The 25814-nt window shown below is 32.9% G+C and overlaps 1 protein-coding gene across 24 annotated transcripts in view; it reads right to left on the bottom strand.

Annotated features, from left to right (window-relative positions):
• The window catches only part of LOC148608958 (uncharacterized), a 69143-nt gene extending 44297 nt beyond the window's left edge, over positions 1 to 24846 (bottom strand). For 18 of the 24 annotated variants that reach the window (XM_088541865.1, XM_088541880.1, XM_088541863.1 and 15 more), the window contains exons 1-4: positions 24729 to 24846; positions 22874 to 23015; positions 20486 to 21726; positions 19425 to 19723 (exon numbers count right to left, since the gene is read on the bottom strand). In XM_088541865.1, coding sequence (XP_088397991.1) covers positions 19425 to 19723; positions 20486 to 21726; positions 22874 to 22999 — 1666 coding nt within the window. In that variant the 5' untranslated portion in view covers positions 23000 to 23015; positions 24729 to 24846. Of the gene's footprint in view, positions 1 to 170; positions 990 to 3946; positions 4494 to 4952; positions 5565 to 6320; positions 7513 to 19424; positions 19724 to 20485; positions 21727 to 22873; positions 23016 to 24728 lie in introns of those variants that run through there. The other 6 variants (XM_088541882.1, XM_088541881.1, XM_088541867.1 and 3 more) reach the window with 6 other exon arrangements.
• Between the last annotated feature and the right edge of the window lie 968 nt (positions 24847 to 25814).

The raw sequence follows: 25814 nt of genomic DNA, 5'->3' as shown, positions 1-25814 counted from the left end.
TCAAGGCCTCCTCATCTGTTACTAACCAGAAGTCTTGTATTTTATAGGCCCAATGAGCTGGGATACAAAATTCTAGTAAGTTATATAGCCACCTTTGGTCCAAATCAGTAAGAAGTGTCTTGTTAATAAAAAGAAAAAGCCTCCATTTAATGATAACAAGAATCCACAAGGTGCTTGGCACTTTTATTATTGTGTACAACAATGTTACATATTTAAACAAATAATACACAGAAAATGAAGTATTTCTGGTTTCTAATTTAGGTTGAGATTTTCTCTTCAACAACTCAAAATAATGGGCGATCATTCAATGAAATTGCAATAAACAGCATTAAAGCAGAAGTTTACAGTCATAACAGCTAAAAAGTAAAGTAAAGTTGACTATTATACAATCTAAAGACTAATCACACTGTATATATATTATATCATTAAATCTGTAATGCTTGAAGAGCCTACACTGTCAACTACTTCATTCATTACTTCTGAAAAGACAAAAGGATCTTTCAAGAGATCTAAGATCGCTGTCAATACTTTAATATCCTGTCCATAGTCAGATTATTAAAAGTTAAGACCTCCATGAAGACCATAGCCTATCTCAATTATTCTGTTATATACATGTTTCTTTTCTCAGCATATTCAATCCAAACTGCATAATTAAAAAAAAAACATCCTGAGTGCCTGCTCCCTTTCACTAACTATTTCATTGAAAGCTAGTATCCATACAGTTAAAATAAGAAGGCAGTGACAACTGAATTCATTTAAGTACTAGTCATGTCCTTGTAAAGCTTCAGTATAGAGCTCTTTCCATCGAGATAGAATTAGAATAATAGTCTGTCGTGGGATACGATACATTTTTGAAGCCCTAGTTGGATTAAGTGTGCCACGTAACACTGCCATAATAGCGTTTTCCAAATCTTCATCACTGTATGGATTCTGACGTCTGGATTTTGCTGGGAAACATGACCTCAGTTTTGTCATCATAAAATCAAAGTCTGAAAGGATAGAATACAAGTGTTAAATATGGATGTTCTGAAGTCAGTTGTCAAAATGAGAGATACAGCAAAAAATTTTCCAAGCACTTCCAGAATCCATGCATATATCAACAACTATTATCATCAAATTCAACTGATAATTGCTTTGCAATGTCAACAGGTTTCTTGGGTCTATCCAATCCTCATAAATATTGGATAGGATGTCAATTGAATAATGGCTTCAGATACAGATAGAGTTTCTAATTGCCATACAGTAGTTTCATTCAAAGATATGCTATTCATCTTCCCATATTTGTGTATGAGGAGTAAAGTTTTGTATAATACTTCATTGATACCAGTATACATTAAATTCTGTGTTTTCTTTTCAAATCCAACAAGTGATGATAAATGTACAAGACTTCCAAAAAGGACAATTTATTGAAATATTTAAGTTAAGATGGTTAATTCTACATTTATTCACATCTTATAATAAGATACAATAGATTACTGGAGAAGTGGAACCCATCGAAGTAGGATAGAAAGATATCTCTATCTATCCTATAGCCATCATAGTCTGATCTACAAGAAAGATATCCCTATCTATCCTATATCCATCATAGTCTGATCTTCATGAAAGATATCCCTATCAATCCTATATCCATCATAGTCTGATCTTCATGAAAGATATCCCTATCAATCCTATATCCATCATAGTCTGATCTACAAGAAAGATATCCCTATCAATACTACATCCATCAGTCTGATCTTCATGAAAGATATCCCTAACAATCCTATATCCATCATAGTCTGATCTACAAGAAAGATATCCCTATCAATCCTATAGCCATCATAGTCTGATCTACAAGAAAGATATCCCTATCAATACTATAGCCATCATAGTCTGATCTTCATGAAAGATATCCCTATCAATCCTATATCCATCATAGTCTGATCTACAAGAAAGATATCCCTATCAATCCTATAGCCAAAATAGTCTGATCTATACGAAAGATATCCCTATCAATCCTATAGCCATCATAGTCTGATCTACAAGAAAGATATCCCTATCAATCCTATAGCCATCATAGTCTGATCTACAAGATATCCCTATCAATCCTATATCCATCATAGTCTGATCTACAAGAAAGATATCCCTATCAATACTATATCCATCATAGTCTGATCTACATACAAAGATCTCTCTATCTATTATATATCCATCATAGTAAACTATGTACAGTTTGTATGATTTTTACTTCAAAAATATAAACCAGACATTTCCATACAAGTATCAATAGCTAAAAGTACAGCAGTACCTATATTTGGTTCTTGGATTATTGTTCAAATTTTCAATCTTCAAACATTAGTTTGGGGTTTCATCTATACCATGTAATTGATAAAAAATGCATAAATTAAAAACTAGAGGCTCAAGAGAGCCTGAATTGCTCAACTGGTTAACCATCTGTTTATTTGAAAAACTAGAGAAATGAGACCTACTAAGTTAAAATCAACTAAATTGTCAAATACAGGAAATGCTTTTAAAAGCAATTTCATGACCTGAACCAGAATTTTGCTAAAGGCAACAATTTTTTAATTATTTTCAAAAACCTGTCTTCCAACCCCTAAGAGCCATTTTTAGTATAGGCAGTCACGGATTAAATTTGAGCACAATACACTAAAGAACTATTATGCTGATTTTCATTCAATGATCTTAAATGGTTTTAGAGATTTTCAAAGTTGTACATGTAAAAAAAAAAAAAAAAAAAAACAACAACAAAATTGTTTCCGGGGCTGCAACTTCTACAGAAGTCAATGAATGGTTTTGAAAATTTCGGCATAGGTCCTTCTCATAAGGCTTAACAATTTTACCCTCTGCCCGAAATTTGTTAAAGGCAATGGTTTTTGAGTTATTTGCAACAAAACTGCCTTCTGACTCCTATGTTCTATTTTAAGTAATGGCGGCCATGTTATTTCATGGATCAAAAATCCCAACGGTCATTTTGTATGGGATACCCTAAGGAAAACATACGCCAACTTTCATTGAATTCTGCGCAATGGATTTTGAGAGAAAGATTTTCAAAGTTGCACATGCGAAAAAAATACGAAAAAAAACTCCTACATCAGTCAATCGTTTTGAAAATTTCGGCACAAGTCTGTCTCATGATGCGGAACAATAATACCCAGCCAGAAATTCGCTAAAGGCAATGGTCTTCGAGTTATTTGCAAAAAAAAAAAAAAAAAAAAAAACTGCCATCTGACTCCTATGTTCTATTTTTAGTAACGGTGGCCATGTTTTTCACCAATCAAAAATCCCAAAGGTCATTTTATGCAGAACACCCTAAGGAACAATCATACCAAGTTTAAAACCTGTCAGTCTGGTAGTTTCAGGAGAAGATTTTTGAAAATTTGTCCATGACGACGACGGACGCCAAGTGATGGCATAAGCTCACTTGGCCTTCGGCAAGGTGAGCTAAAAAGGCAGTCAATGTTATCCAACTCAACTGTTAGTTCCCAGATAACTTCATTGCTGTTAACCCAAAAACATGTACATAAGACTCATGCTTACTTACACTTTTCTCCAATGCATAAGATAGAATCCCAATAAATATGTGTTTTCCAACACCTGTTAATTACTTTAGTTTTGTATCAGCCTTTGTTACTCAAAATCAAAATTCACATGTAAGCTCTTATTTGTAGAATTTTTGTCTACAAACAAACACACTTACTAAATTCAAAATAGTTAAATAATTTCTTTAATGGTCAATTTGTTTAAAAAGTTTACGATAGCATTCAAAATGTTGATTTCTGAAATGAATGGTGTTATCTCCCCTTTTTAAAGACAACTAACACAATTTTTTCCCACAAGAATCTACATGTAAGTGTATATTATGATTCTTAAAAGATACACATACTATTAGCATAGTTTTGCAATAATCTTCATCCTTTGGAGATGAAGAAAAAAAAAAAAAACAGTGCAGTCAATCTAACTTTTGAGATATAATGAACGCGTTGATTTTGACATAAGGAAAGTCAGGACAGTAATGTACATGTATTTGAATGACAAAGAAGAGGAGAAAAATAAACATCACCATCGATAAAAATCAATTGTCATGCATTGTATGTTATTATGGTTGTGTAGATTGGTCAGTATCTCCTACCATCCAAATATATCGATAAGTAAAAAGGAAAGGAGATCTCTCATTCCAAAAGGTGAATTTTACACATAAAAGGAACATTTAATCAAGTCTCATAAAATACTCAAACATTGTTTCATGGTTGTTTGGTGTCAGCGACATTGTTTTTTTACAGCATTATAGGCCTTTCTACATATCCATGTTTGTTATTATCATCTGTTTTTTCCATCCAGTTTTCTTATCTGAAAACACAATGTAGTCTTTGGAACACCATACAGTTTGGCAGCTTTAGATGCTGACATCATGCCCTGTCTCACAACTTCAATAGCTTGTTCCATCTGGGTCTTGTCATATTGTTTTATAGGATTCCGAGGTCGGCAATTAAGACAGTCTGAAACAAGTAATTGCCTTATTAAATTTCAGGTTCTCATGAAAAACTGCAGTTACACATTAAACTTCGTAATGCAATTTTTGTAACTGCATCAAAGTGAATATTATAGCAATTCTCTACATCTCCAGATTTTATCAACTATAACTTCTAGAATACAGAACATATAACTGTCTGGAATGATCAATAAGGTAGCCCACTCTCTACATCTTTTCAACTTCTTCATCTACTTTAATAAATAATCAGTAACTAACTGAAATATTGCTTTGTTTCTCATAGAAAAAAAGGTTCTAAGTTTTACCAGGTCAATTTCATCTCAAATCAAATGATGCATTGCAGATTTTGTCTACTAAAAATACTGATTGTTCCTTGAAATTAAATGGGGGTTAATTTGTTATTTGGTATGTATTTTCCCTAAAACAGGTAGGTTCCTTACAAAAACTCCATTCATTAAGACCTCTACAATCCTACATTACCTTTAATTACTAAAGAAAGTGAAGCATTAAGAGAAATACAAGGAAGAAGAAAAAGGCCAAGAACAAAAATCATCTAAATTTGTTTCGGTGAAGACTACACAGATCAATCAACATTTTATGTCCATTTGAATTTAAAGAATATCAAAAATGCAGATATAACAACTAAGAAATAAATACTATTCAAACAAAACAAGACTGTCTCCTTCTCCTTAGTAATTATTATTAGAACAGAACATGAGTATCTCCTTCTCCTTAGTAATTATTATTCAAACAGAACAGTACATCTCCTGTATATCCTCCTGTCTAAGATATTATATTGTTCCATCTAAATTTTGTTATATCCATTTATAGGATTCCATATTTTTTCCATATACTTGTCAGCATTACTGATTTTTAAAGAAGTATTTCTGGAATGGGGATTGACCATATCTAGCCTTATACACCCAGTTATAAATGGTTGATCGAGGAATCCCATACAATTGAGCAGCTTTACGGGAATTTATTTCTCCATTGCAAACAACTTGCACAGCCTTTATCAATGTAGCAGCATCATAATCTTTCCTCCCTTTACAAGCTTTGGCAATACTTTGATATAGACCTGAAATAAACATTCACATAAATAGGGAAGTTGTTACAGTGTAAGCACTAGGCTATAAGGTGTCTTGTAAAGTATGGCATATTCATGGATGGATGATTAAAAATTATCCAGTTCCAACAGGCAATTAAAGTCAGTGATTGGCTAATCAATCTCCAGCAATTCAGAGAACAACTCTTTCCCAGTTTTTTTTCATTAATATCGTCTCATTGTTCAAGACTTGAACCATTAAGTTATACATATTTGTAACAATTTGAACCCAAATATTATCTACATTTCAAACCATTTGAACCACTATCTAAGTAAACCATATTTAGACTTATTTGTACCCCACAGTTATCCATATTTCAAACCATCTGAACCCAAGTTATGCATATTTACTTGTTGTACAACTAAGTAATCCATATTTCTGACCACAATTAGCATATAGAATTGACCGCAGCATAAAAAGAACATTTTTCAGAGGAACTGGTTTCTTCAATGATATGGTATAGACAAAAGTGTGTTTTTTTTTGTACAGTGACAGTAACAAATCAATGAAGATATTACTGAACAAGAAGTAACCAATTCTTAATTAGTGTGGATGGGAAGTTGATATTAGACAGCACCCAACATCAGTAACAATACTTGCTCCATGTATATAAAGTCACACACATAATTTTTAATCAATCCATCCATTGGTAGTTGAGAAATTTGTGAAGAAATTTATCTTTATCATTCCATATAGTAAACAAGTACTATCTTTAAAAAATTAATAACTTCAAAGCTTTTTCATTTGTTTCAAGAAAATAACACATATGGCATGTCATTTCAAATTTTCTATACAGTTTTTTCGAATGCCACTTAGTTGTCAGTATTTGGCCAAACAGGAAACAGAACTGCCATCTGGTGACTTGCATTTCCATAGAACAGCGTCCCTAAGGTCAAAAGGTAAAAAGCAGTCATGGCGAAATTTGTCGAACATGACCGGTACTATTAGCTGTCGGTCCGGTAAAATTTTTGTGATTTCTGGACCAGCTATCCGGTACGTTTTTTATTAGACATGCCTCAACCGGAACTTCCGGTTTAAAGATGGCATCTGAATCCAGGCAAATTTCTTTCTTTCTTTTTTTTTTTGGTCCAGCAGATTTTGTTAGGTTGCTGGACCAAATGTCCAACAGGTTAAAAAAATGATTTGGACAGGTCTGAAAAAGGGAAATTCCTAAGTCCTACGAAACAGTAAGTTGATACTGGACAGCATTAGAAATCACTCATGACATATTCCCCATGTATATAAATCCATACATCAACATTGATGTTAATCCATCTATTGGTAGCTGATGATCAATGTGTTGAAATTTGGATGGAATGATAAATGGAATGACAAGGTAATTGTAATATACCACCTACATAACAATTTACCATTTTAAGCATTTAATAAGATATTTCATATATCTCAGCCTCAGCAAGCTTAGAAGCATCTGCTTCATGAATACATGTCTTTTTCTTCATGTTACTATTTGGCATCACCTAAATATGTCATTATTTTCTCTTCCATATTTCTGTGTTCAATAAACTGAAGATAAATTGTTTACTAACAGCTAACTCCGTCATTTCTATAGAATGACTGTAACATATATAAAAATTCTAACTGTTAAGAGAAAGGCAAAAAAAAAATTTTCTGTTATAAAAAGTAATTCTTTTTAAATCACTGTTTCATTGTCTATTTCATTGTTCCAAACATCCAACTTTAAGAAGTTACAGCAAGGAGTATATATATATATTTTTTTTTTTTAGAAATTTGCCATCTTTGCCCTTTTGGCCCAGTCACGAATTGTAGATCTAGGTATTCCGTACTTGTCTGCAGCTCTGTAAGAATTCATTTTCCCCTCCACTACATCTTTCACAGCATTCATCAAGGTTGCAATATCATAAGAAGCTCTTTTCCTTCGTTCCACTTTTTGAAATACATCTGAAACAACAGATGAACTGTTTATACAGAATTCATCTCTTTCCACAGACATTTCTGTTACATCCAACATCATAATAAGATATAATTTCTATAACATTGTATAAAGTAGTCTGCATAAGATTTCAAAATTTAGACATTTCTAATTCACATCCCTTAATTTTGCTAAAAAATAAACAAGGTTTCCAAAAGCCCACTTCCTGGAATACCATTTAATACTATGAATGTAAAACTCAGATAAATGTGCACTGAATAATATATTTTAGGATTAGTAATATTTCAGTTTTAATTTGATGTCTACCATTTTTAGGCTAAACCATCTTTCAATAGATTGGATGATAAAATATAAAGACACCATCCTTGTAGGAGTAAGTCGAGAGAGAAAGACAAGTCTTACATACAAAATTGGATACAAGACAAGGAAGAAGACAGTAAAACTGATGTATGCTTGTCCAAGTCAATACCCACTCAAAACTGAAACAAAACTTCAACCAAAAGACAAAACCACTATCATAAGCGACAGCAATCCCTTCCTTAAACAAGATAGCATTATGATATTTTTTGAAGCCAGAATACAAGATCATCTTATAGAAATCAAATTGATAAACTTCAGTTTTGGTAAAAGAATGTTTGAATGCTTGGGAAAATAATGAATGGATAAATAATACCAACAGTGATTTTTTTCTTTTAACATTTACCATTGTTTCTATCCAAGACTAAAATAATGGCAAGTTCCAAAGACTAATTGTATATATGTTTCCATTTCAAGAACAGCTTATAAAATTAGAATGGTTAAAACGGAAGTCCATATTCAGAATAGATTCTTAATCACAATTCTATTTAGTTCGTAGACAGATTAGTATTAATGATGTCACAATACCAAACCATGTTACTACAGAAAGAGAACCAACCAATTAAAAAGCTTTTCTACTGATCTATTTCAAAACAAGAGGATCCCAGGAGCCTGAATCGCTGACCTGATTAAAGTTTGTCTTTCAAGGGCAAATTTTGACAAGGATTTGTCCAACAATTTCGACTCAAAACGACTTTGGTAGGACTATCATTAGGATCATTTCAGCGATAGAAAGTTTCTTTCTTTTAGTTTCAAAGATATTGGCTGGAAACTCTAAAAAAAAAACTAAAAAAAAACTGTCATTTTTCATCTTTCAAGGAGTCACCTGACAACTTTGATCCCTGATGATTTTTGACAGCCTTATAATAAGGGTCATTTAGCTATAGAAATAATTTTGCTCAACCTAATGGTTTTGGAAATACTTGTTAAAACAATTGGATTGGAATGATACTATTACCTTTGTTCTATTTTTAGTAGCAGCAGCCATGTTTTTTGATGGATCAAAAAAAAACAAAAAAAAACAACAGTTCTATGCATGATACTCCAAGGAACATTCATACCAAGTTTGGTTCCAACTGGTCAGGTGGTGTCAGAGGAGAAGATTTTTGAAAGAAATAACATTCAAAATAGCAAGAAAATGTCAAAAAAGGGCAATAACTCCAACATGGCTTAACATATCAAAATTTGACCACAGATAGATGCCATCATGCTGTACACTTTTACCCCCCCCCCTTCCCCCATGTCATAAATTGGCTAAACCTAATAGTTTTAGACATACATGCAAAAAACTACTTTCTAACCCCTATGTTCTATTTTTAGAAACGGCGGCTATGTTTTTCGACGGATCAAAAATCCCCACATCAATTCTATGCACAATACCCCAAGGAACATTCATACCAAGTCTGGTTCCAATTGGTCAAGTGGTGTCAGAGAAGAGTTTTGAAAAATTTGTTAATGACAACGACGATGGGGACCAAGTGATGGCAATAGCTCACTTGGCCTTTGGCGAGGTGAGCTAAAAATAGTAAAAATCGTTGAAAAAGGGCAATAACTCCAACATAGCTCAACAGTTTAAAACCAAAATTTGACCATAGATAGATCTCATCATGCTGAACACTTTTACCCATGTCAGAATTCAGCTGAACCTAATGGTTTGGGAGACGCATGTGAAAACTATTTTCAGTAATGGCGGCCATGTTTTTCGATGATTCAAAAATCCCCACATCAATTCTATGCAATATACCCCAAGGAATATTCATACCACGTTTGGTTTCAATTGGTCAAGTAGTGACAGAGGAGAAGATTTTTGAAAGAAATAACATCAAAAATAGCAAAAATTGTTGAAAAAGGGCAATAACTCCATCATGGCTTAAACAGATTAAAACCAAAATTTGACCAGAGATAGATCTTATCATGCTGAACACTTTTACCCCTATTTTCAGAGGAGAAGAGTTTTGTATAATTGTTAACGATGACAACAGACACCAAGTGATGGCAACAGCTCACATGGCCTTTGGCCAGGTGAGCGAATAACTGATATCAAATTACCCCCCTCCCCCCCTTCTCAGGCTTTTCTATTAATTACTGTCTCAACTTTCAGTGACATACAGCAATGTTTGCTAGGCAGACAAGGCTTCATTGACTCAATAAAATGATCATATTGAAACGATACAAACACCAATTACACATCTTCTCTTGAATCATTTTTATCCTCTCGTGCTGTACCTAGTTACTGTCAAAATATGTCGATTAACACCGCCGTTTATAAGCCATAAGTCATTCTATTCGTAAAAATTCAAAGTGACTTTGGGGGGGGGATTGAAAAATTGCAACATGTGTTTTCAACCACTATAGACATGAATCTATTTCTGAACATTATAACTCATGAACTGTATATTTTGACCCAATCCAAGTGAAAGCATACGCCTTAAACGATTGACATAATTCCTTATAAATTTTTCAATGAAAGTTTAACATATATTTAAATTTTAATAAAAAATATATGTTTTTCATGGTGGTCCTAAACATGTGAAAAGTACACAAAAAACATACGTTGCAACTTTTCCTGTGTAGACTAATCACACTTTAGGGTTACAGGTGAGTCGCTCACTAGCCATTGAACGGTTATACACAGGTTCGCAGAAATACATATCTTAGGGTTATGAGCAATACTGCTCACTAGCTATCCAAAAATATTTGGCAATTGGATTGGAACGATACTATTACCTAAAACAATGATACAAATGTACTGATTTATGTATGTTCATTCTTTTGCTAATAGTACAGCTTGTGATTTTTTTTTTTTTTTTTTTGCAAAAATGAGACCATGCAGTTAATTTTATGTTTCTGTAACAATAGAAGATAACTCCATTCAGTTATGTCTGTAGGGTCTAAAGGAAAATGAGCAAAACTTCTTGATAATGTTCACTTCTCCCATCTGTCTTTGATAGGGAGAAGTTTTTGTAATAGATTATATAGACAAATATGTCAATATTGTTATTTTTTCAAACAGAATTTACTAAAACTTCACCATGTCATCAATGACTAGGCCCTGTTAAACAGGTCTTAATCAAGTAAGAAATATATCACAGAATGAAAACACAACTGAAGGCACCTATTTATATGTATAACAATAACTGCAGTCTTGCCTAATGGCATTTATTTCAATGAAACAAGTAAAATTTTTACAAATAATGTGAAGTGTAGCAATGAGGTGTACAGATAAACAACTTGTTAATCAAAATTATTCCTTCACAGTCAAACCACCCCCCCTCTCTTCAAATCATTAACTAGAAAAAGTTTCAATGCACGCTTTATACTTGAAATGCATTTGAATATTTTTCATGCATATCATGTCTTTCATCCTCTTTATTGCACCAAGTTTTTTTGGTTTTTTTTTACATTTTCATCATGTAGCTATATACATTCAATTCCTACTTTCATATTCTAAATTTGCTGCTCATACCAATTCATGTGTCTCAATCATTATTAGATTATCTCCCTTTAGTTGTTATCAACAAAATGAAGACTATTTCATGCTCTGATAGTTTCGATTGTAAGTGATATCTGGTATTGGTGAATATACACAATAAATTTTAATATATAAATACAAACATTCGTTTATAAATAGATTTAGCAGATTGAATTTATGACTCGTGATAGAATATTCAGAAGTTACGGTCAAATCTCTGCAATATTTTCAGTTTTGTAAGAGTTCCTACACCTAATACAACCAGAAATACATTTTGTTTTTGAGACAATGTAGTTTGTTATAAATATGCTCTTGCAAAATAGTCTAAAAACATATTCATTAAATTTAAATTTTCTACAGAACAAGATTTGTTTCGGAAGTTTATTTTTCTGTATATATATAGACAATTTTGCAAAAGCATATTTTTCTTTTTTCATTGAAAGAAGACTTGATTTTTATCAAGAGATTGAATGTTAATCAAATAATAATACCACAGGTCAAATATTCTACGGCATTTTGCTACTTGTTGGGTTACCATGGTGTCACCTTTGGCCCTGGATATAAGAAGATTTAATTCATCATTTTAACCAACTTTTAAAAGCGACAATGAACAAGAGGATAACTTATATTTTTTTTCAGTGAAGTGTTTGTGTTGATTGGTGCTGGTTGAAAATCATTCGTGTTTCAATATAATTAGTGAGGTGTTCATGCTTCCATTGTTTGGTGAGGTGTTGGCGCTTCATTACATACTTGTATCTATTTTTCAGTGACATGTTGGTAGATCATTTTATTATCTGTGTTTCTATTTTTTGGTGAGTGGTTGATTTATCACTTACAGAGCTTGACAGGGTGTCACGCTAAATACAATAGTGTAACAGTTCATGGATTTTATATTTAAAATGCCAAATCAAAGTTGTGATATAGGACTTTGTGTGTATAGTTCCATAAATCAAAGTTGTGATATAGGACTTTGTGTGTATAGTTCCATAAATCAAAGTTGTGATATAGGACTTTGTGTGTATAGTTCCATAAATCAAAGTTGTGATATAGGACTTTGTGTGTATAGTTCCATAAATCAAAGTTGTGATATAGGACTTTGTGTGTATAGTTCCATAAATCAAAGTTGTGATATAGGACTTTGTGTGTATAGTTCCATAAATCAAAGTTGTGATATAGGACTTTGTGTGTATAGTTCCATAAATCAAAGTTGTGATATAGGACTTTGTGTGTATAGTTCCATAAATCTATGAAACAGCAATAATAGTTTGTTTTTATTGTTTACTAAACAATGCCCTTATTTTGTCAACTTGAGAAATATTCCATGATTCTGTTCATGCTCCAATAAATTATGTATAGGCATGAGTAATAGAATTAAGTCAACTGTTTACTTTTTTAAAATTAAAGATCAATGTATTTTGAGTATTTTTACAATCACCTTTTATCAACTAACATCTTCACCAGTTGATTTTCCCTTAGCTTTGAATAAGCCTAATTCTACTTTCATTACAAGGCAAATGTGACGTTTCATGAAAACATAGGCCACAAGGAAATAGGTTCCATGATCGTAATTATTTGCGCATCCAGCATTTGGTTGATGCTTCCTTTAATCATACTTGTATGTATTTTCTGGTGAGGATTATCTGTGTATCCATTTTTTGGTGAGATGTTGGTTGATCATTTGATGATCGGTGTTTTCAGTGCTTGGAGAGGTGTTGGTGGATCATTAAATTATCAGCCTATCCAGATTTTGGTGATGTGTTGTCTGATCATTTTATTTGTATCTTTTTTTTGTTAAAATGTTGAAAGAGAATCTAGGTACCATTGTATTTTCTTTCTGTGTTTTTAAGTCCTATTTACTTTCCAGAGTGAAAGGTCCTGGACTATTTTGCATTCTCTGTGAAAGGTCCACCAGTAGAAAGTAAAAGGTCCTCAAAAAGAGCAAATGTTAAGTATGGTAGATTCAGGGTCAAAGTGAATGAATTTCAATGGTCCTGCATCAGAAACTTAGGGTCCAAGACCTCTGACGAGTGCTACTTTAAACATCACTTTTTCACTTACTGTTTCCGTAATGAATAAGACCATTTTTGCTGAACAATTATAATTTGAATTTGGAATGTTTGATATCATAAACAAAATATCATTAGAAAACTATTTTATATGGCAAAGATTCAAAAATAATTTTTTATGTTTTCAATTATATTTTTATCAAGTCTTCTTTCAATTGGTGTTGGTTTATTTTGTTTGCATTTATAACTGTTTCATGAAAATTTTTATATATATATTAAGACATATTAAGACACCAGCACCAGTATCCATGGGATTAAATGTACAACTAATTACTTTTTGACACTTTACCTATTTAATTCAATATCCATGTACTTTCTGGATTGTCATTACTTTAAATGGAAGAACAAAAGAATCTGAAATGTCAGTAATTTGAAAATGGGTAATTCATGCTTAAAAATATTCTTAAAACTTAGAAGAGATTTGACAAATTTTTAATTTGTTATCTTGCATCAGCTGGTACAAAATATCAGTTTTTGTTACCTCCTAATAGTTCAGTTTATTGTTTAAAAAATTAACATCAGAAGCAACACAGGTTCTGACTGGATAAAAAATTGTGTTTATCCAAATTTCGTAATGATTGTGACGTCATCAAACTTCTTTAATGATTTACTTGTTGAATTTTGGTACTTAAATTAAATTATATGGAATGAATGTTATATTTTTTCGGTCTATTTGAAATAAACATCAATGCCTGTGGTGCACACTTCAAAATAAGCTGCTACACAGGTTATTTACTGTGCACCAAAAGATTGAGGTTATTTCTTCATAAACTGAAAAAATATAACACTCATTCCTAAATAATGAATTATTCGGTAATGACCAGATCAGTATAGGGCCAAGAACATGAAATATTCTTCATCTATTGTACAGTAATGTAATATATTCACTTTACAAAATGTCCCTTCATATATTTCAAATGAAACCAGTTTCTGAACATTGAATAGCAAATGTGATATTTTGTCATTCATCTTATTTACTTTCATAAAAATAAATATGTTTCTGACGTGTCATGATAAAAGGAAATCCTTATGTAAGCTTTACGTTATTAAATAGTATTTCAGGAATTTACCAAAAAATAAAAACTGACTGGTTTCATATTGAAAAAATAAACTGAGCCATTGTAAAACGAATTCAATGAAAAATACCCAGTTATCACAAGTACAGACTATTTATCAAATGACATGATGGTTATAAATACTTACCTACAGAGCTTTCTAACTGTACAGTACTATGTATATCTTGGAAAAGATTTAAATTCATAATGACTTAGACAAAGAAAAAAATCATGCGAGTTTCTGGTTTCATGTTAAAAAAAATAGGGTAGGTAAGAAGTGACTTCTATTTTTTTTTTTTTTTCCATTACTATTTTTTTTTACCTGGAGTTAATGGGCCCAGAATCTCAAGTTTAATAGTGCTCAAGCCAAAATGACAAGGATAATGCTAGGGTAGGTAGGGAAACCAGAAACACATATTTTTTCATTTGGGCTTATCATAATTATATGAACATTAAAAAGACAAAAGACTGCAAAAAAATTTGTAATAATAATTTCAAATAAAACTTATAAAAATTATTTTGCATTACTTAGGATGTATACAAATTTTTTTTTTTCTTCATTAAAAAAAAATTTCAAGTTGATTAATGATCATATTTGTTACTTAGCAACACGATTGCTCGTTAGTTACTCTTATGTCCAATGAGAAAGCTCTATAAAATCTGTCCTTTTATTCTGCTACCTCTGCCGAGTCTTGATCTTCTTGGGCAATGATATGGACAGGGAATAGAAACCTTACGTTTAGCAACATTTATGTCCATTAAAAGTAAGATCTCTTACAACAATGTAATATAACAAATTTGTTCTTTTTATTCATCAATTTAAATATGAAGAATTTACAGCACACTTAAAGAACTTGATACAAGGAAGTAAAAACATCCCCTACTAACTAAGGGGTTAGTCTTAAACTTTATAGAAAGGCAGAGAACAAATTTGGTACATTATTATAACAAAGATAAATGCTGACATATAGACAACTAACACAAACCAAGACTACATGATAATGTATACTAACACAAAATATTCAGCATATCAAACTCTAATTTACCTTAATTTGATTAAATTTTGTACTTCATTGACAAATATAACTGATTACATGTTTTTTATACACAAATGTATTTCAATGAAGAATATAACAATAGTACTTGGTGAGCACATTCAATTATCCTATCCCCCTCACTAACACACACATAAGGCTAGGGATTTTCACAAATTGATAATGAAAATAAATTCAACTTAATGATAAGGTAGTGAACGGACAAGTTATACGATATTTCAGTAATACATTTCAGGAAACTTAAATTCTTCAAAATGTCAGGGATGAAAATTTCATGGTAATATGCACAACTACCTATTGTATCCTTATCAAATGCAAAGTTTTATGAAATTATGCTCACTCATACCTGTTAAACCTATCACATCAAGTAGGAGACTCCCACTAAATCAGTGAATAATTTAGAACCTCTCATATCAAAATGTATGATATGTGGGAGGTTTTTGCTTAAAATTAATATAATTTCTGTGGACAATACTAAATAATTGAATTTTTACATAAAAAATTTGTTTTTCTGTAAAAAACTCCCACATGAGATACATATAGTGTTAATGGGGGAGGGATCTCCCACATGAGATGGTGTCAATGGGGGGACCTCCCACATGAGATAGTGTCAACTGGGGGTGTCAGAAGAATAGGCCTGCTGCAGCGCTAAGCTTGTCATAAAAGGCGACTAAATAGTGCTCAGAAACCTAGCCGGGGCTAGGCGCCCTGTCCACAGACCGTCTGGGATGTGTGCCCCAGGTGGTGGAATGGGTACCCCTGGGGTGTTATATGCTGAGGTTGTCAGGCTACAACATGGAAAACCTGACCGCAAACCATAGTGGTGCACCGTGTTGGGAAAGATGCCACGTTCCTCGCACGTTAAGGAACCCTGCTGTGGTATTCAATAGGAGTAGGAACCTTTGCACTCCGCCACAGGAGGCTAAATTACCCAACCTTACCCATCCCTCCCTTTTTCTAGTGGCAATCAAAATTTGTCAACCCTATTATCCTGATGTCCCATCCCTTTTTTCATTTCCTGTTTATTTTATCAACCATTTCATGTGCGTCGTCTGAATATGGCTGAAATATTGCTGCTCGGACATTAAACCCCAACAATCAATCAATCAATCACATGGACTGCTTCAACGGTTAACAGAAATGTTCACTAGTTTAAGAGTGGCAATGACAAAAAACAGGACTGACAGACAGACAGACCTTCTACATCTTTTTTGGTATAATTTATCCATCTAAATTTGTTTCTAGTACACAAATCTTATTTCACCAAAACCTGAACATCAGAAACAATATGTCAATAGAGAAGATTGTAATATACAAGTTACCAGCATAAAACGACCAAAATTTTAAATGGAACCAAAAATAGCCAGCCAAGTGTTGAATTTTTAAACATTCACGTAGTCTTCATCAGTGTTATATATATAAGCATTTTAATCAAGTTTTTTTAAAATAATATCATCAAACCTGTTCAAGCTATTGTTTCCTCTACCAATGTTATATCATATCTTACATTTATGCAGTTAGCTTGATGTGTTGATAAAACTTTCCTTCTTATTGCCATTTTTATAAATCAATCTCACTTTTCAGTCAATGCGATTTCTTACATGTATCTTTCAATTGTCTCAGCATCAAAGCTTCAATATGTTCTAATACTTCATCAATTAATGATAATAAAACATTATCTCCTTATCAAAAACTTGAATGTACATGTAGCTCTAAAGAAATGACCTATTACACGTCTGAACCATCAACCTCATAAATTTGACAGTTCTAACATGTTTTAGACCTTTCTATATAAATAACCTAAAGGCGGCTACTAATTACCTATAGAATATACTGATGGTCGCATTTACTGTTGAAAATGGCGAGGACCTACAGGAAAATTCATAAAAATATTTGCCTAATTTGTTGATAATAATAGGTGCACATCTACAATAGGTATATAAACATACAAAATTTAGAGTTAAATTTGTGTTCTTTGTTTTGTGTGTCTGTTTTCCATGTTTGGTTTTTGTCCCTGGATTACATTCTTTTGATTTCTGCTAAAATCTTGGTTCCCTTGATTAATCTTTGATAAGTATCCAGTTACAGCTCACACGAAGAGGCACATCACAATATTACGAGGCAAAAAATGGCCAGGTTTTAACAAGCTAAAGTATGTACATTCTGTACAAAGTTTAAATAATATTGGTCCATATCTTTTGAAGTTACAGATTACACAAAGTAGGAACTATCCACAACATAGCTCCATTACAGCAGACTTACAGTTTAAACTCCATAGTAGGACCTACAGATCTTCAATAAGTATAATAACATTGTGCAAGGTATGAATAATATTGATCCAATACTTTTTGAGATACAGAGTAATCAAAGGAACCAAGATTCTCGCAGAAATAAAAAGAATGCAATCCAGGAACAAGGACCAGAAATACAAAACGGACACACACAAACAAGAACATAAAGTAACTAAAATCATACATACAAAGTATCAAAAGTAAATGAGCAACTCAGACTCCACTAAAATCTGGGAGCATGGACCAGGTGCACTGGTAGGGTAAGCATCTTCTGCTTTCCTAGAAAGTTTACACAAAGTAGGTTCAATCTAAATCATGACAGATGGACAGACAGCGTCAAGGGTGTATTAGACCTGCTTCAATATTACTGACACAGGTATAAATGCAGGGATGAGACTGTACATGCATATTAATAAATTTTCAGTATTACACAAAATCAAAACCAGTATTTAACTATGACTTTTTTGCAACAGAGAAAGCGAGTTTATCATAGAAAATATAACTCATTCAAAATATATCTTATGAATTAAAATTTGTTGCATGATGATAACTTTCATCCCAAGCTATATGTAAACTAGATTAATTCAAGTCAATCTTTAGATTCTCAACTTGGTTTTTGTCCTAAAGGACTTCACATTAATTACAGGTTTGCAAGACCAGGCTAGGACTAGCGCCATTATAGCTGACTTGCAGTTTAAAGGAATAAAACTCCTAATGATTTTAAAAACAATGATATTTATACTAACAATACTTAGAAAAATTGATGAGAATCTAAAAAAATCACTTGAAGAGACAATTCATGTAAATTAATAGAAATGTCTTTCCTGGCATCATTTCATATTACTTTTTGTTCAAGATTAAATCTATCCAGCATCTAAAATTAAAAAAAGGTTAATTGAAATTTTGCTGATTAAATTTATTTTTCTTCCAATAAAAGGTTCTTAATTCCCAATGATGCCAATAAGATTTTATAATGCCAGAAGAGTATGGCCCAGACCACTTACCTTGTAATATACAGCTGAAATCTCATTACAATGTCAAGTAAACATACAAGTCAATGTCATAACAATACTCTGACAAAGTCATCTTCTTATAAACTTGAAATGATTTATGTCAAACAGGTATACAATGTAAAAATACATGATGTTAAAGATTTGTTGGTTCTTTTTAAAATAGCTTCTGAAGTATATTGATAGTAAGAAGTAGAAAGAAAAGCAGTATAATTAATAATTGTTAGTATTCCATAAATTTACTCTAATATTACTTTTATTCATTCATAATGGTCATCATTACAATAACCTGCATAGCTTAGAAAATAATTAAATCCTTTGAATTTAAAATTGATGTGGCCAAATGTGGTACATGTACCTTTATCTATATATGATCTGACTTGTATATTCACTAACAATTACATATAAAATGAAAGATGGACGAGTCTGTACTTCTTCATATCAACCATAACTAAAGCATATCATCAGAAAACATATCAAAAACACTGAACATGTTTCTAGTATTTTTAATTCCAGGGCATATTTTTTTTATGATAGTTAAAGTTGCTATGAAGATTGTGATAACTGAGTATTTTTTCAATCTAACTACAATGCAATCAATAAAGGATCCTTACCTGATGTTGGCCCCATATACATAGCACCACCTGCTGCCTGGTCACCCTGAAGCATGCTGCCTTCATTAGATAAATCTTCTTGTGACCAATCTCCAGTTAAATCACTTTCATCATACTCTTGTTCATCATCCCCAGCAAACTGTCCTAACCGTTGTCCATCACCATGTCCCTGATCAACCTGCATCATTAGCCCACCAACTTCATCCTCTCCAACTTTTTCTATTTTTACTATTGCCAGGTCCGCTATTTCTCCTGTAGCCTCTGATGGACCTGGGTCATGACCTTCTTGTGGCCTTGAACTGAAAACAATCTTGACATCAATTTATCAAGAAAACTTAAGAGAGTGAAAATTTTCATTTTAAGATGCTGTTCCAATTGTTTTCTGTTGATATTTAGACTAATGGTCTAATCAGCAAACACCAAGATTTCTTTCCGCCTTTTATCTTTTTTTCTTTGCTTTAAATAGTAATACTTATACTCGAATTCACCTCAGCCTAGAGGAATAAGAGCTGAAATACCATGAATTCCCGCCATATTTCTGCTCTTTACCTTTAGTAAAAGAAAAAAACAGAAGTTCCAAATGAAAATGCTACAACTGGTACTAATATGAGACTTACCACATAAAGTATTGAATTAGCAGGGAACCAGAAATATGGCAGGAAATCATGGTATTTCAGCTCTTCAATTGTGAGGTAATAGGGAACATCTCAAAATATTCATAGAAACAAGATGGTGGATAAACAATACGTTCAGTGCAAAATTCTCGTAGAAAAATAAATTTTGATTTTTTTCAATCTCAGAGGTAAGAACAAGAAATAATTGTATGAGAATTGTAGTACAGAACGACATAAATAAAATTGCAAGTTCTTTAAAGGAACTTTTGAGTAATAAAAAAATTAATCTAAAAAAACTGCAAACAGGCTAAGGTGAATTCGAGTATAGTATGGCCTTGAACTTAATATTAATAAACTAAGATGTATTGAATGTATGATATATGGCACAAAACCAACTTTTTAAAGAATTTTATTAAAAATTGTTTATACATGTAGTATAAAGTATACCTTTCACCCTCCCTCTTTTCAGGTCTATCCGTCATTCCTGGTGTATCTTTTTGCTGTTGAGATGGTGACTGACTAGTAGATTGACCTGGGAATGACGAACTTGGTGGAGGAAGTCCAGCCTGTGTAGCACTTCCTGCAGCAAATGGAGCCTTAGCACCTGCTGGAGGATATGATCTTTGAGGCGTACTAGTAATAAAGGGAAATTTATCACTAAAAGTTTCTGTAGGTTGTGGACGGGACTGACCAGTTGACTGTTCCTGTGAAGGTCCATGAGAGAATGCTTGTGACATTTGATGTAACGGTGGTGGTGGTGGCTGTGATGAGAAACTGGTTTGATTTGGCGGCATTCTAGGTATATATGATGAAGATGAAGGATGCTGAATGTTTTGTGAAGGTTGTGAGTCTCTGAAGGAAATCTTTGGAGATGATTGCGGTGCTTCCCTTGCACTGGGAATACTATGAGCAGTGGAGGAATCACTCGTTTTTCCACCTCCACCATCATCTGCAATGCTAACTACACGAGTGTCTTTGGCATTAGATACATGGGATGCCACTGATATTGAGGTTTTTTGTTGGGTTAATCGAGAAGTTTCTGGCTGACCAGGACCAGCTTTTTCCCTCTGTATCAACTCCAAACTGTCCTCAATGATTTCTACAACAGATGGTGAGCCTGACCGGCTTGATTGACTAGATGTGCCTGAACGAACACTTCCTGCACCACTTGACCCTATTCCACCCATATAACTCTGAGTCATAGATATGGCATCATCTGCCCTCTGTGAAGAAAAATCTGCCTGAGGAGTTGGTGGTCTGTGCATCTTTGGTCTTTTCCCTCCTGTGGGACTAGTTGGACGAGGTGATTCAGACATCCTTTTCATAAGCCTATCCTGGTAAGTTTTCTGTAGTCCTGAGGTTCTGACATGACGGAACTCAAGCAAGTCATATTTGTCAAATTTGTAGTTGGCATTATGCATTTTTCCTGTAGATTTTTCAAGACATTTGAAGAAGTCTGAGCAACATTTGATCACACTGTCTACTTGTAACAGTCTAGCAACTTTTTCTACATGTTTAACATTGTCTTCTGTCAGCAACATAAATCCTTCATATAAATACTGTAGGAATGTGTTGACAGCTTCCTGTTTAATATCAGCAGCAAGACGAACCTCCAACTCTGTTCCAATGGATGCATTTTCCATAGACTGCAACATAGGACAGGCTGCCAACAATACAACACGATGTGCCTGAAAGTAGACAATAATTCATATGAAAGTCAATTTGCATTTGATATATTTTCTTTTAATATGCTCTTATCAAAACATAAATAAGCTTACGATATTAAAATCAGCATTACTGACCAATAAAATGCTCCAGAACATAAAGATTAGCTATGAGGTCAAATCATTATTATCATTTTAGGACAAGTACATCTATGAAAACTAAATTCAAGATTTAAACTAGGGCTGCAAAAATATATCTGAACCATTAACAATACCTATTGCAATTTTGTGGACAAATGACAAGATGGTGGTGGCTCTAGTTCCAGTAGTTTCTATTTTTTCAGATGCAGTCAGTATAGTTTTGCTTTTTACCCTCTGACCTTAAAAACGCTCTTCTATGGAAACGCAAATCACCTGATCGCAATTAAGTTTCCCGATTGGTCAAATACGGCTAACTTAATGGTGTTCGAAAAAACAGTATCAAAATTCTGAAATTGCGTTCGAAAAAACAATATAAAATTTGAAATTGCATGCCATTATTATCTTATATTATTTTCTTGAAAGAAATGTAGAAACAAAACAGAACAAAATTCTACTGTGTCAGCTATCTTCTTTTTAAAATAGTACTTGTTTAGATTAAGGCCATTTAAATGAATAAAAATAAATAACACACAGAACATGAGTTTAGCCCAAAGCATAAAAAAACCACAATTTTATTTTTTTAAATTCAATATTTAACAATGTACATGTATTACTGTTTGAATAAATGATACATGTTTGTACATTCTGAAAAAAAAATTAATATCATTAGCATTGTCAGCTGCCTCACTGACAGTCACTGTAATGGTGCTAGCTAACATTATATATCCTGGTATGGTATGCTTTAGCACTCCTAATTAAAACATGCTTCATTTTTATAGTGATAAAATTTTTTGACACAGTATGTTACTACAGCAGGAAGTGTGTATTCATAGAACTAAAATAGGACAAACAGAAAATCTGAATATATTGTTTGATTTAGCATATAAAATAACCCCGAAGAATGTCTTGTAGCTGAAATCAAACTATTCAATTTTTCAACTTTTCGATCTTGAAATTTAAGACACTGTTACATGTAAATTCAACAACTGGCCCAATCAGATTTATTTTTTTTCTTTTCAAAATCAAATACCTTGGTGACAACATTTCCAGTACAGATCAATGCATCACATAGAAGCTGACTTCTCCACATCTGGGCAAGCTGACAGAGCAAAGAGCTCGAATGGATATGATTCATGTACACTTTCTGGTAATTCATCTCTCTTGTTTTATTCCTAAAATTAAGACCATATATTATATATGTAGCTATTAGTATATAACATAATTTATTTAGTGTCACACATCATGATACATGTAGATTTACAAGTACATACATGTGCAATGTCATACATTTACACAAGTTCTCAAAAAGGATGCTTTATATACACAAAGGACCCTAATGCAAGTCGACAAATTCTCCGCACTACGAGCAATAACAACTTTTTAACTCAGCAATACTTGCAAGTATTTCCAACTAGGTGTCACTCTATCTTCTGAGTGCAGCGAAGACCAAGTATTTCAAAGTATTTGCAGTGACCATTTCAGAAAATTGCAAAAGGGGGGCAGTGGCCAGTGGCCCCTTGACAGTAAAACGGGGTCACCAAATTAGAGTGGACTTATTGAGAGAAAAGGGGCTCTAATTATTTTTCACAGCATCTGTCAATTTAAAGCTAATTTAAGCTATTGCTAGTCGTAACATGCTTCTTTTCAAAAACTAACTGAAAGTGCCATAACAGCCACTAGTCACAACATGCCACTTGTACTTAAATTCACAACATCCTTCCGATGTTCTCTCAACATTTCTTCTTCATTCAAAACAATCGAATATTCAGTATGGAATACACCATGAAATGAGGTTGGTTTATTGTTTAAATTCATTTCATAGAGAAAGCATCCAGCAAGGTGAAAATTTACACCTAAATTAAGGAAATTCTAACTTGGTCCACATTGTCAACAAAAATCGTTGTTGATGAGTCGCTTTAAAAATGTAATTTAGACTGCATGGCGATGATTTTTAAGAGACTCAGGGCTCATTGAGTATGATGAATCACTTCTACATGGAATATGACATTCTCTTTTTTTTCATACACAGAAAAGAAAACAAAATCAACAGATACCAATATGTACATGTACCTTTTCTCACAGCTTCAAGGAATATCTCAAATTGCAACCTAATGATACCAACAGTTTTTTATTTGCTCAACATGCATGGTAACAGTTATAAATTTTAACAGGAGAGCATGATTTGACTCACAAAATTATACTCCGCTCGATGACAAGCCAGTGACAAATCGATTTGGCCAAAGGATTAATTCTTTAGCCAAGTCAATCAACTGGCTATTTACATCTCACTACCTACTACAACGCAGGTTACTAAGTCAGAATATAGATAGTTGATATTGACACATCAATGTGGAAAAGCAAACACAGCTGTATACATGTAATACAGAGTATTCATTGATCATTACGCTAGCACACAATGAACACCGTACACTGCCTATTGCACATTTCAAAGTGTCAACTGGCCATTTTCACTGAGAAACTTGCACATACAGACGACTCCCACTACAAATTCAATTTTATCCACAGAATCATTTTACAAATAAAGGAACGGATTTTTTTTAAAGTTTATTTTTTTGGGGGGTGTGGCGATTTTCCCTTGGGCCGTTGTGGCATTTATTATTAATTAAAATTTTACAATATTCTTGTTTCAGCGTCCCTTGGAGTTCGAAGGTTTCAGTTTTTCGAGCGTGAACTTTTGGCCGCTGTGTATAAAACTGCTTAAAAAACGTGGGGTTCAGTGCTTCTAATTTAAACAGCAAGATGCGCGGCAACAAGATGGCGTCGGATGTTGGCCGGGGGGAAGTCGCATTATAAATTGTCGTTTATTGCATGGACATAATAATTTGGTCAAGAGTTCACTGCTTCCAATAATGCACATAACCAACCTTAATCCCTTTGTACAGTAGTTTTTCTCTGACAATACGTTCAAATGCAACTACAGACTTCTACAATCGACTTTCATCTGAAACAATGGAGTGCCCAAAATTTATTTTTAACCTTTCCGCGGAGTAAATCCCAAAACGAGATTATAACGGCATTTAACAAGCTTAAAAAGCGCGAACTTTCAATATTCAGTTTGCATGCTCGTCCACGCATTCAATAGGTCATGACAATACAAAAATATACTATGGCAAGCCTAAGTGGACAAAAATCAATATTTTGTATGATTAGAAAATACTTTTTTAATATTACAAAATTACTTTTATAATATTAGAAAATATTTTTTAAAATTAGAAATTCATTTTGTAATATTACAAATTCCTGATTTAGTAATATTACAAATTCCATTTTCCAATATTACAAATTCATACAAATGCAACATTTATATGTTGTAGACTATTTTTGTTATCATAGTTTTTTTTTTTTTTTTAAGTTAATAAAAAATTTAGTTGAAAGTATTTGTTCGCAAATAAAAAAAACGTGTCCTATGGAAATTATCAGTAAAAAAGGTGGTGTCCCAACAAAAGCATTACATCAAAAAAAGTATCTGTCCTACTGCTATTTGCACTGTTCCTATGTGGCGATAATTTTTTACCGGCCCCTAATACAAGCAAAAAACACTCATAGATATTTATATATGCATGATATGTTTTAAAAAAGGTACGTTGTGGCGGTCTTTGAGTCGCTTATGATATTGACATGGAACCAGTTTATGAACCAGATTTAGCAGTTGGCAATGAATATTCATACATATCGGGCGGGTAAATGTATATGACCTATATAGTCTTGTAACTAGCCTCAGTGCCTGAATCGGAAACCAGGTAATGTTTAAAGCTAATTGATTATTTCATGTGAACTTCCCGTTCCCATATATGCAAGAAACACACGTAGAACACACTTGTATGATACTTAAGAGGTACATTTTTATCTTGTTTGAACCTCGAACTATGACAATGTGGAGGTAAGCACGGCGAAAAAGATCTGCTGGATTATGTGGCGTATAATGTGCACATTAATGCAAATCATAAGCG

The sequence above is a fragment of the Perna viridis genome, chromosome 8 (genome assembly GCF_037379345.1).
Source record: "Perna viridis isolate PV_CMFRI_1.1 ecotype Kerala chromosome 8, ASM3737934v1, whole genome shotgun sequence".
In the NCBI taxonomy this organism is placed as follows: domain Eukaryota; kingdom Metazoa; phylum Mollusca; class Bivalvia; order Mytilida; family Mytilidae; genus Perna; species Perna viridis.
The sequence above is the reverse complement of the archived record's forward strand: the minus strand, read 5'-3'. Positions and strand labels throughout refer to the sequence as shown.